We start from the raw sequence: 12866 nt of genomic DNA on the forward strand, positions 1-12866 counted from the left end.
AAATCAAAGTCATGATTGCACATTCGATTAAAGGCTGCCGTCCCTTGTGACGGATGTGTGGGGTGCTAATACCTTCCCCGTGCGTAAATACAACTCCCAAACCTTTTCATTTAAAGTTCGTAGATCACGTCTTTTCCGGTTTTTCCGACGTTTTCCCTAAATAAACGTTGGTGGCGACTCCGCGCGTATTCCTTTCGTGGAACACGCATCTCGCGAGTCACGCGTCGTCCTCCCGTCGAAGGGTAGGTTGCGACACTCATTTAGAAAAAGAAGTTATGCAGACCTACTATCATCAAAATCTACAGCATCTTGAATACCTTAGAAGCAAATCCTTTCGCAGCAAGATCCTGCATTGTAGTTTGTACTGCACTCTATTGCTTTGGTCCACATGGGATCCACATATCCTCAGGATTCTTAAAGAAAAACATGGCATCTTGGGTTTTGTGAACAGATTCAAATAAAACATCCTTCACCTGTAGAATAGGTCCAATTACCTTTAACACTAATCCAAATAAAATGATCATTATTCTAACCAGGTATTAAATATAGAAGTCAAACTTACACAGACAGATATATCTGAACCTGAAAACCCCTTTGTCTTGTGAGCCAAATGTTCAAAATCACTTTCAGCCAAGTTATGGGGAGTATCTCCTAGGTGCACCTGTTCAATTTATCAACCAAGAAAAAGACATTGTAAGGCCATTTGCTAGGTTCACAATACACAATAAGACCAATGAACATCATCATGTATATTGCCCATGCCTTGAACATGTGTTGGCGAGCCTTTAAATCAGGTAGGGGTATGTATATATGCTTATCGAAATGCCCCCTTATTGCCTGCAATTACAAGTTGATTTACCAAAACGGCATCCCATTGACTCAATAAAAATAAAAAAAAGTAAACAGAACTATTGTCTTCTTACCTGGTCTAGAGCATAAGGTGTATTTGTAGCTGCTAGAATAAGAACTTTCTGATCATTGTGTCCTACACCCTACAATGTAAAGTGGACAAACTACATTATGATTAGGAACAAACACGAAAAAGAAAATTGACACCAAAGGTGTTGGAAACCTTGGATCTTTTGAATTAGGAAAATAAGGATGCATGATAATAGTAAATAGTAATTATTGGGGGAGGGATTGAACAGTTTTTTTTTTTGTGAAAAAAATTACAAGCTACTATGTTCAGCTTAAAGAAAGAAGCTAAATACAACCGGATTTAAGTCGTTAGTCAAAAAGCTGAGTGCAACTTTCTGTATGACTAAAAACCATCAAACAAGTTACTTTACAAATTTTTTTACCAGCAAAAAATAGTATAATAATACTATAGCCAAGTATAATAGTCAGATGATGATGGATGCCCCCCAAAAAAAAATAACTGCAAATGTTCACACCATTAAAATATTGAATAATTTATGTCAAGAACCACACTTTCTATTTTCTAACAAGATAATTATCTAGGATTTTAAAAACTCCGGAAACCAAGAAATACAAAAAAAGAAGCAAGAATGGAATATAATAGATGTGGATATACAAGGCAATATGCACAATGGTGGAAAACTAAAACAAATTTGCAGCATAAGTTAAGGATAAGAACTGCTTGAATTATAATATTTAGGTAGTAGGCAAAGGGAGAAAGAGAGAATAAAGACAATAATATTCTCAGATTGATATTGTGTGTAATAAATGATAGATACAATAGTCCTAGGCCTTGCTATAAAAGTATGCACCTCTGTATATGGTTCAACACTTGTATTATCATAAAATTTGTTTGTCAATTGAGTTAGCAATGTATGATTTTATTTAAATTTTCATCAACGGCTGATAAACGATGTATAATTTGTTGTGCTTCACAGCTGTCTACACATTGTTGTGGTTTCCGTGGCTACAATTTACGAGTTTTGTATTGGACAATTCAGACTTTGTTGGTTAACCCACGAGAAAATTGATAGTATTTGAAGCTTCCATTACCGCAACCATCTATCTAGGTATGTAAGTTAATAGGAATTTTATTTGGATTGTAAGTTTGTTGTTCTGTAAATTACTATTATTGTTCATAAAAATATGTGCATTGTGAGTGAACCCTAGTTTCCTATTTGAGATTTCATACCATGATTAATACAGATAGTTTGGATTATTTGTGGTATGGATTCTTGAATTGTCCGTTCGGACAGTTTGGGAACTCTCTCTTTTTACTTCATTCGTAGTTATAGGTTAAGTATGTTGTGGTATATTTGATTTGATTTTGGTTTATTGCGTATTGCTTTGTTCTCCGAGTGCATACTTGATTGTGGTCAATTTAGGTGACTGCTTTCATTTTGTGTATTTGGAGACCAATGCAAAATGCTGCCAAAATTTCATCAAATTTAGCATAACATACTTAAGTTGTACATATGAATGAAGCAAAAAAAGTTTGTTCCTGAATGGGATAGGACCCGACCTTCATATAAAAAAAGTGAGACTGTCATGCATATGTCATAACAGACGCCCTCTTGTAGAACAAGAAACATGAATAGAAGTTGGATTCAAGCACCACGCATAAGCGATGAGTATGAAAAGGGGGTTGAAGATTTCTTGAAGTTTGCACAACAACATGCACCAGCTGTGGGTGGAAAGTATTTCTGCCCGTGCGTAAACTGTGTGAATGGAAGGCGTCAGGCATTAGTTGTCATTAGATCACATCTAATTTGTGATGGCTTCATTCGGAGTTATACAAATTGGATATGGCACGGTGAATTGCCAGAGGTCTCATTACCTGCCGACAATGAGGTGGTACCGTTAGAAACCGAAGATTGAATGGAAGACATGATACGTGATCTTGGGCAAGAGGGATTTTTGGAAGCTCATGCACCCTATTATGAAGATTTGGAAACAGATTCCAAGTTACCATTGTACTTGGGGTGCACAACCTTCACTCGGTTATCTGCAGTGCTAGCTTTGGTCAACTTGAAGGCTAGATTTGGGTGGAGTGACAAAAGTCTGACTGAGTTGCTTGTCTTATTGAAGAATATGCTTCCCAATGATAACAAGTTACCAAATAGTCACTACGAGGCTAAGAAGATATTATGTCCTGTGGGTCTGGAGTACAAGAAGATTCATGCTTGCCGTAATGATTGTGTGTTGTACAGAAAAGAGTTTGCCAAATTGCGGAATTGCCCAACATGTGGGGTATCACGATACAAACAAAATGACGGGGAATACATTGATGATGTAGCCACGTCCAACCCTCGTCCAGCAAAGGTTTGTTGGCACCTTCCAATTATACCAAGGTTTAAGCGATTGTTTGCTATTGCACACGATGCTTCTAACCTTAAATGGCATGCAGCTGACAGAATAAATGATGGGTTTCTCCGACATTCAGCTGATTCTCCACAGTGGAAGACAATTGATCACTTGTATCCTGAATTTGGAGCCGAACCAAGAAACCTTCGACTTGGTCTTGCTTCGGATGGCATGAATCCATTTGGTAACTTGTCCACTAATCACAGTTCATGGCTTGTGTTGTTAATGATTTACAACCTTCCTCCTTCGTTATGCATGAAGCGCAAATACATTATGTTGTCTATGATGATATCGGGTCCAAGACAGCCAGGAAACGATATTGATGTGTACTTTACTCCTTTGATTGAAGACATGCGCAAGTTGTGGGTAGACGGGGTTGATGTGTATGATGCAAATCAGGGTGAGACTTTCAGGTTGCATGCGATGATATTTTGCACCATCAATGACTTTCCAGCTTATGGGAATTTGAGTGGATATAGTGTGAAAGGTCACCAGGCTTGTCCAATTTGTGAGCAAAACACAAGTTTCATCCAACTTAAACATGGGAAGAAGACAGTTTATACACGACATCGTAGGTTTTTAAAACATTATCACCCCTATCGACGATTGAAGAAAGCATTTAATGGTAGCCAAGAGACTGAAGAACCCTCAGAATCATTAGCTCCCCATGAAGTGTATGATCGGGTGAAAGACATAGTAACTGTTTTTGGTAAGACACAGCGGAAGGATCATGCTAACAAGAACATTTGGAAGAAAAGGTCAGTGTTCTTTGATCTTCCTTATTGGACCAATCTACATGTTCGGCATTGTCTCGACGTTATGCATGTGGAGAAGAATGTTTGTGATAGTTTACTTGGCACCCTTCTTAACATCAAAGGCAAGACAAAGGATGGTCTGAAATGTCGATAGGATTTGGTCAATATGGGTATACGAAAATAGTTACATCCGCAATCACAAGGTCAACGAACTTATTTGCCCCCAGCATGTTACACAATGTCAACTAAGGAGAAAAAACAATTTTGTCATTGTCTTAAAAATGTGAAAGTCCCACAAGGATACTCTTCCAATATCAAGAGCCTTGTGTCAGTTAATGATTTGAAGTTGGTTGGCTTGAAATCTTATGATTGTCATGTGTTAATGCAACAATTGTTGCCAGTGGCTGTGCGTGGTATATTGCCTGAAAAGGTAAGGGTTGCGATCAGCCGCTTGTGCTTTTTCTTTAATGCAATCTGTCGTAAGGTCATTGACCCAAAACAATTGGATGATTTGGAGAACGAGGCAGCCATGATCCTATGTCAATTAGAAATGTACTTTCCTCCATCGTTTTTTGACATCATGGTTCACTTAATTGTCCATCTTGTACGCGAGATTCAGTTGTGTGGGCCCGTGTTTTTATGATGGATGTATCCAGTTGAACGTTACATGAAGGCGTTGAAAGGATATACAAAAAATCCATATTGACCAGAGGCTAGCATTGTTGAGCAATATGTTGCTAAGGAAGCTATTGAGTTTTGTTCACAATATATAGAAATGGCTACACCAGTGGGACTTCCTCAAAGTCGTCATGGCTCCACCATGGAAGGTAGGGGCACACGGGGGTTCAATGTTGTAACCATGGATCGCCAACAGTTGGCACAAGCTCATCTATATGTATTACACAACACAGCTGAGGTAATCCCTTACATAGATGCTCACAAACAACATATGTGTCGTATTCACCCAAAAATGAACATGATGAGGTTGTTGCAGGAGCACAATAGAACTTTCATATCGTGGTTTAGACAAACAATCTTCGTCGATGACAGTGCTTCAGACACATTAAGATTGCTAGCTGTGGGTCCAAATATGAATGTTCCAACTTGGAAGGGATATGATATCAATCAGTATTCTTTCTACACAAAGTCCCAGGATGATAAAAGTAGTATGCAGAATAGCGGGGTCAGTGTTGATGGTCAATCAGAGCACTTTTGTAGTGCTGCTGACAATAATCCCATTGAAGCTTGCATGCCTTACTATGGAGTCATTGAAGAGATTTGGGAGGTTGATTACGGTGAATTTAGAGTACCTCTTTTCAAATGTAAGTGGGTCAATGGAAACATAGGTGTGCGTAAAGACAAAATGGGATTCACTTTAGTAGACCTTAAAAAAGTTGGTTACAAGGTGTCGCAACATGCCCTTTTGCGGGCGGGCGAAGGCGTGGCTCACGGGTGCGCTTTCCAAAGGAGGAAAGATGCGCGGAGTCGCCACCAACGTTTATTTGTGGAAAACGTCGGGAAAATCGAAGGAAACCGGTCAAAATGAAAATTCTAAGTTCGGGAGTTGTATTTACGTTTGAGGAAGGTATTAGCACTTCTCACGTTTGTCTCAAAGGACAACAACCTATTTTTCAGAATTGTGGAAATTGTGTTATCTTAACTTTAGTTCTTTTTTATTTTTTTGAGGTCAACAAAAGCGGGGCTCTTGCTCCTACGTACCCTCTATCGAAGAGGAAATCAGACCTACGTAGTTCTTTTTTTGCGTGAATCAAGTGATTCGTTTTACTTGAAGGGTGATCATTTTAAGGCATTGGACCTTAAAAATGATCCATTTTACTTGGTAAGAAACTGAAATGATAAACTTTTAAAACCCTATTTTTTGTGGACGAGCTTGACTAGGCGAGTTGATTTTAGCCTTAATTTCACTTTAGTTATTAGTCGATTCAATTAAGAATGAGAAATCCCAAAGAGAAAACGTCCGATTGATTTTTCGCTTTATTTTACTAAAAGGGTATTTTTTTATTATTATATTATTATTTTACCTCTTTTTTGATTTCCAACGTGGTTACGGCACGACCGAATGGTCGGAATTCATTTTAACAGAAATTAACGAATACTACAATTCAAATGATCGGTGGAAATTTATTTTATTTTTAGATTAGGTGAGAAATGACTTAAATAAATGACTTAAGCACGTCAAAAGGGGGTATAGAAAGCGAATGAAAATGAGAATAAAAATACATGAAACAAAATGTGGACCACCACGGGTACATAGAATGAATTGAAAAGCTCGGTTTGAAGTACTTACCCGTTGAAGACTGAAGAAAACGAAGAACGAACGATGAATGTTGAAGAACGGTCGAGAATCTTCGCGTAATTACTCACGGAAATGTTACGGAAGCGCCTCGGCTTGGATTTTCTTCACAGAAATAATTTTCCTCAGCAATTTCGAGAGAATAAGAAGTGCCAAGAAGGCTGAACCCCTTCTCCCTTCACTCCTCCCCCTATTTATAGCGAAATAGGGGAGGAGCTTGCCACCCAGCTCGCCCAGGCGAGCCAGGTTGCTTCCTCCAGAAGCAACAGCCTTCTGGAGGAAGAATCTGGAAGGCCCAAGTGGGCCTGATTGCTATTTGTAGCCCCTTTTTACTAAATGCACCCCCTCTACCTTTTTTGGTAATTCTTTTTCCGTAACGTTATGAAAATTTACGAATTTCGTAACGATACTTATTTTCCTTCCGCAAGGTTACGAGTCCTTACGGATTATGTATTTACTCTTTTTTAGCTTTCGAAGAAGTTACGAAAACTCACGGATTGCGAAAAATACCTCCTTTCGATTTCCGTCACATCACGGAATTTTCACGGATCGCGTAAGCCTGCTTCCTTTTGATTTTCGGCACGTCTCGGGACTTTACATATTGTGCAACAAAGGGTGCCAAATATCTCGAAGCGACCAATCAATGGTTGTATATCATCAAATTATAATCCCCGGATGAAATTAGGGTATGACACAAGGACGACCCACTCATAATGGCAGCGCAAGCTCGACAGGTGTTTTATGTAGAAGATCCATGCGACTCTAGATGGGCAGTGGTTTTGCAAGGGAGAACAATTTGTATCGGTCACGATGTTGATGGATTAACACTTGATGTCACTGACATGCCATCTTTCTCCAAAGATATTCCTTCAACTACTGTTGAACAAGAAGAGGATGATGTATATGCAAATCGTACTAATCATGACGAGGGTTTATGGGAGAACATTCGTATGTAACTATGTAAGCACAACCATATAAGTATTACTTAACATTTGTAACATTTGTCATGCATAAATTGCTAAGTTGTTTTGAAAATCATGCACCCTATTACATCATTGAATTTGACATATTTATTACACTTTTTTTTTTCTGCAGGGCCATGGCAACACCACCACCGTCCCCGCCACAATCATAAAACCCTCCTGAGGTTACTTCGAAAAGGACAAGACAATCCACGAGGCTCAGAAGTTTGACGTCTAGATACTTAGATGGCCCACAGCTAGTTGTGAACGTGAATCCGACTACAGGTAGAGGGTCAGAGCCTCATAAAGAGAAATTTCACAGTTATTTAGGGGTTGTCGCAAGGGAAAAAGTTCCTATTGTACACGCGAATTGGAATGTTGTCCCCGACGATCTAAAGAGCTTAATATGGAAAGATATTTTGGTAAGTAATTCTAAATACACTTGTATTCATGATTTTGTTGTTAAGTTACTTTTAAAGGATTCATTTACATACTGTTACATAACTCCTTTTGTTGTGCAGCCCAAATTTGATATCCCTGAAGGTGAAAATGCAAAAAAAAAGGTGATGTCAACAGTTGCAGCAAGATGGAGGCAATTTAAGTCTTCATTGACTTCAAAATTTGTCTTTGAAATATCTGATCCTACAGTCAAGTATGGCCTTGATCCAGAAACATGGGCGGAATTTGCAAAAAGCCGCAAAACCCCTAATTGCCAGGTTTGTTTAAGTATTTCTGTATCTGCAATAATCAATTCAATTTTTTGCTTTCGTTGTTTTGTAACATATATATGACTAGTACAAGCTTGTCTTTTTAAGGGTATACGAAAGAAGGCCCAGGAAATTCAAAAATTTAATGACTGCCCACACGTACTGTCTCGTGGGGGGTATGAACTGCTTGACAAGAAACTTATGGAGGAGAAGAGCAAGCGTGGACATGAGGAACATTTGTGTACTGAAAGCCCAACACTCAACATCGACCCACCATCCCCAGTTGTAAGACACTTGAAGTGGAAGATCGCCTGCAAAAAGCGGCATGGCCAAATGACGTCTGAAGTGGCACAAGAAATTGCAGACAAAATTGTGAGTTCATATATTTTTTGGTTACTGTCATTGCCAAATAATGGTTAGCTAACCTAGTCAAATTTATTTTATTCAAATTCAACAATTGTATATCCATGCAGGATTCATTACAGGAACAAGCAACATAGGGGAGTTTTGTTCTGCATGGGTGACAGGACATACTCAACACGGCCCTTGGCCGACCTGAGCATCCAGGCCATGTTCGTGTCGCAGGGACAGGTGTCACAATAAGCCAATACTTTGGCCAAGCCTCACGTGCTTCTAGCACATCGTCACCATCGATCAACCAACAACAATTGGCTTATATCATTGGTGGAATTAAGGATGACATAAGAAAGCAGCTACAAGATGAGATAAGAAAGGAGGAACAGGATGAGATAAGAAAGGAGGTACAACAAGAACACAAGCAGCAACAAAAGGCTTGGATGAGGGCAGTTGAAGAAAAATAGTGGCAAAATTTGGAGATGATGAAGCAAGAGTTAAAAAAATCACTGAAAGTAGAGTTATCTCATATTGCATCACATCTGTCAGCCCCCATTGAGGCGCTAGAAATACAAGCTCTACTTGCGCGTGTTAGCACAAAGGGTAGCTGCACTGGACCTGAAGGAAGCGAATTACTTAAAGAGCTTTTGAATGGTGATGACGATCTGATGGGCTTGTTCGTAGTTGTTGGGCAAAATACTATGCTTGCGGGCTTGGGAAAAGTGTTTGAGAATTCATCCACCATACATAATGTTCGTTATGAAAATGATGTTGTTAAGGTTCAGGTTGTCAGAACATACATGCCTCACGCTGAGGTCCCTATTCCTACATCAGAGGTTCATTATCTTGAGCAGGCCGTTGGCACATTCGTTGCATGGCCGACACATCTTGTTAGGGAAGTAACTAATGAGGTTAGTTTTTTTCTCCTATGAATCTGTTCTATTTGTTGACATGCATAATTACCTGTACACTAATTTCAATTATCATAGGTGGTCGTAGGACCCGATAAGCCTCCATCAAAGTCTGTTGGAGAACCGAACAGGTTAACATATGTGGCCACAGATGACCCACTGGGAGAATTGGTTAAGAAGTCATATGTAGTTTACACAAAGCCAATGGAGTTGGCATGGGATGGGGCGAAATTTGGGTTACCTAATGCCACAAATGGTTTTTTCGTCACACATGCAGCTGTGACTGAAATCATTTTAGGTGACAGATGTTTAAACATATCTGTACTGCAGCTGTGGATGATGTAAGTAAATCATATTATTTGACTGGCTGTCATATCTTATTGTCCACTCCATATTTGCCTAAGAATATTGTTGATTGTGTTTAAAACAGGTTTATGAATGATTGTAGTACAAACATTGGGTTTTCTCCAGTGTACGGTTTCCTTGAGCCCCAGTCTATACGCTGCACAAAGGACACGCGTGAAGAATGTCAAAAGTACATAGAAACGTGGGTCAAGGAGTCACATCGAGAAATCTACTTAGGACCTTACTTCAATCAGTAAGTCTATTCATGTGGTTGTTATCAATGTGCTTGCATTAGTTTGATGGTGAATTTCATGTTGTTGACTTCAGGGCACATTGACAACTTCTTGTGTTGTGTCCACGAGAGAACATTATAGTATGGTTCTATTCTGCACGAAGAAAGCCTGATGTTCACATTAAGTTTGCAGTGAACAAGTACTTCGCAACCTTATTCAATTTAGCATTGGTCATTACTTGTAGTTTACTAGTCAAAACATTACATGTTAACTTCGGCTTTTGTTATTGTCAAACTTAGTGCAATGAAGAAAATATGCAGTAATCTCCAAGGCAAGGACAATGCACCTCCACCTCCACCTCAGTGGATTGAGGCTAAGGTATGTTGTAATCCCTGTTTTTTTGAAAATTTGAAATAAGTCTGATGTTTCAATTGGAATGATCCAGCATTTATTGAGCGCTTATATTGCATGTAGAGCCATGTACAACAAGGAGCATATGAGTGTGGATATTATGTGATGCATTGGATGAGGTGCATCATTAGTGGCGGTTTGAAAAATGAACTCCACAACGTATGTCCTCTATTATACTAACAAATGAATTTGTGTAGTATGAAATGGTACTTAAATGGTTGATGTACTAACTAAATTTTATTTTCTTCCCCTTGGTAGTATTTTTCTGATGGAACAACATTAGACACTGACACCATGACGACACTACGCAAGAAATGGACAACCTATTTTCTAGAAGTCGGAAAATGGATGTAAATGAGACAAATTTAGATGACATAGGAACATTAATCACCTTTGTAACATAAAATTTTCATTGCACAAGACACATCATTATGTCTGGTCATGACTTTTAATTCGGCATCGCTACATGATTATGTGACTTGTTTACGTTATTAGTGTGCACTGCTTTTGGGTTGCATTTTGTATTGGTCCCAATATAGGATCAATTTTTTTGTTGTGCAACTCTAATTGTATGCAGGTCAGTGTTTGACATGTTCCTGCTTGGGTCGTTCAGTCTGCCGCAACCTTCTCATACATTGGTCCAAGAAATCATCGGAAAAGCTCCTCAGGTGCTGCAATAATCACCTCTCTCCTTCTTTTAAAATTCAAATTTTATAAGTTTATAATTACAAATAAAAATGCTACGTTATTTTCATCATTTGTAGATAGAAATTTCTGATAATTTGGTTTTTGGGCATGGTTGTGGCTTCCCCCACACGTTGAGTGGCATTTCATTGGGCATTAGCAAAGCAACAAAGCCAAAACACTTTTGGGTATTCTTTTTTTTTTTTAAAGAATTTTGTTTCTCAATTTTATTTTAATTTGTTGGTTTTATTGATGAGGAATTAATGCACTTCTATGCTTTCCCTAGGAGTTGAATTGAAAATGTGGCTTTTGAATTTGATATTGGCATCATATCGGAGCTTCTTGTTTTGCACCATACGTACTTGAAACCTGTTTGAGTAATTGGAACTACAACAGTGTTTCGTCTATGTGACTCATATTTTCTTCTACAGGAAAAGAAAATAACTAGAACAGTGCTTTTAACTTTAATATGAAAAGGGAGCTAAGGGAGCTCATCTGACACAAGAGAAGATAACTTGAGTAGTCGTCCTGGTTCCATAGTTCAGGTATATTTTATTTCTTCTTAGTTTGCTACTTGTGTATTTGTGATCAAATGGTTGGTCCATTATTCTCACAAAATTAACTGCTAGAAAATTATTAACATTCTATGCATTTGGATTTATTCAGCAATACGCAGCAAAAGGTGGTCCAGATTTCTTTTTTGTTATCAACATACAAGTGAGTATGACATCATCTTCATTGTTACATCCATGACCCTAGAATTATGGGATTGTGTAATGTATACTATTGTCATGAATCAGATGCTCGGAAGTCCTATGTATTCCCTTGGAAGATGATGCTTATAGGAAAACTCCTTTGGAAGACCATCCCTTATTGCAGAGCTTTGTGGATGGAGATGATGCTTATAGGAACTCAAGATTTAAGCTCATACCATATATTTCTAAGGTACATTTCTACTAAAAATGTGACATGTAATAAACAAAAAACAAAAAATACAGGATCAAGATAATAAGAGTGTCTAATGGTTTTTATCGCCACGCGACTTGTTTCCCTCAGGGATCATGGTTTTCCTAATGCAAAGTGTTGGAAAGAAAGCATGTTTAGTGGGGCAAGCGCTAGAAATGCTTTATATCCGTGGGAAGAACTATCTAGAGGTACATGGCCAAATTCACTAGTGATTTTGTTGTATCAGTTTTGCTTGTGTAATTTCTTTTGATATTACTGATTCACACAAAATTTTCCTTATTATTTTCTGCTCATTTCTCTTGTTTTATAAGCTAACATTTAAATTATGTTTGCATTATTAGATTGATATCGACGTTGGATCTTCAATCGTGGCAAGAGGGGTGCCTAGCCTAGTTCTTGGATACCTGAACAATTTGGTGGTAGAAATGGCATTTTTGGTACAGGTAAAATTAAATGATCAATATGGTTTTGTGAGAGTATAAATAAAAAAAATGTGTATTTAACCTACTAAACCAAGACCAAGGTCATTGACATAAAATTTCTAACAATTTTGGTTTGTGTTACTAGAATGACATATGTCAGAATGTGTGTGCAGGGTAACACACAAGATGAGCTCCCTTAGACCAACAATTGTTTTAACTTTAATACTGCATCTAAGTTTAATATTTTCTCTCCCTTAGACCAACAAAATGTCTTGCAATACTCTTGTTGGATACTGCGACAAAATCCTCTTCAGTGTTTTCCTCTAACGACTGTCTCCATAATTTTGAAGTTTTCCCTTTCTTTTGATGTTTCTGAAGATTCAATGTACGCCTTTAAAAAATTACACGCACATAATAAATAAAAAAACACAATATAGATTTTTGTTTGGCTTTATCCGACTTTTTCTACTAATGAATAATCTTGTTTGTCCTTTTCTGCGTTACCACTTTGTCTGAATTG

General features: G+C 38.1%; 2 protein-coding genes across 2 annotated transcripts; one reads left to right on the top strand and one right to left on the bottom strand.

Annotated features, from left to right (window-relative positions):
• Window positions 1-371: 371 nt before the first annotated feature.
• Window positions 372-1980, bottom strand: LOC114424078 (protein SUPPRESSOR OF K(+) TRANSPORT GROWTH DEFECT 1-like). Its single transcript, XM_028390945.1, has 5 exons — window positions 1972-1980; window positions 924-992; window positions 757-837; window positions 563-661; window positions 372-473 (listed from the first exon to the last, which is right to left on the bottom strand). Exons 1-5 carry the CDS (start codon window positions 1978-1980, stop codon window positions 372-374), a joined length of 360 nt encoding a protein of 119 aa, XP_028246746.1.
• Window positions 1981-2805: 825 nt separating this feature from the next.
• LOC114424079 lies at window positions 2806-4680 on the top strand. The gene is made up of 2 exons (XM_028390946.1): window positions 2806-3991; window positions 4439-4680. Exons 1-2 carry the CDS (start codon window positions 2806-2808, stop codon window positions 4678-4680), a joined length of 1428 nt encoding a protein of 475 aa, XP_028246747.1.
• The last annotated feature ends 8186 nt before the right edge of the window (window positions 4681-12866 follow it).

Source organism: Glycine soja, chromosome 8, assembly GCF_004193775.1.
Source record: "Glycine soja cultivar W05 chromosome 8, ASM419377v2, whole genome shotgun sequence".
NCBI classification, from domain to species: Eukaryota; Viridiplantae; Streptophyta; class Magnoliopsida; order Fabales; family Fabaceae; genus Glycine; species Glycine soja.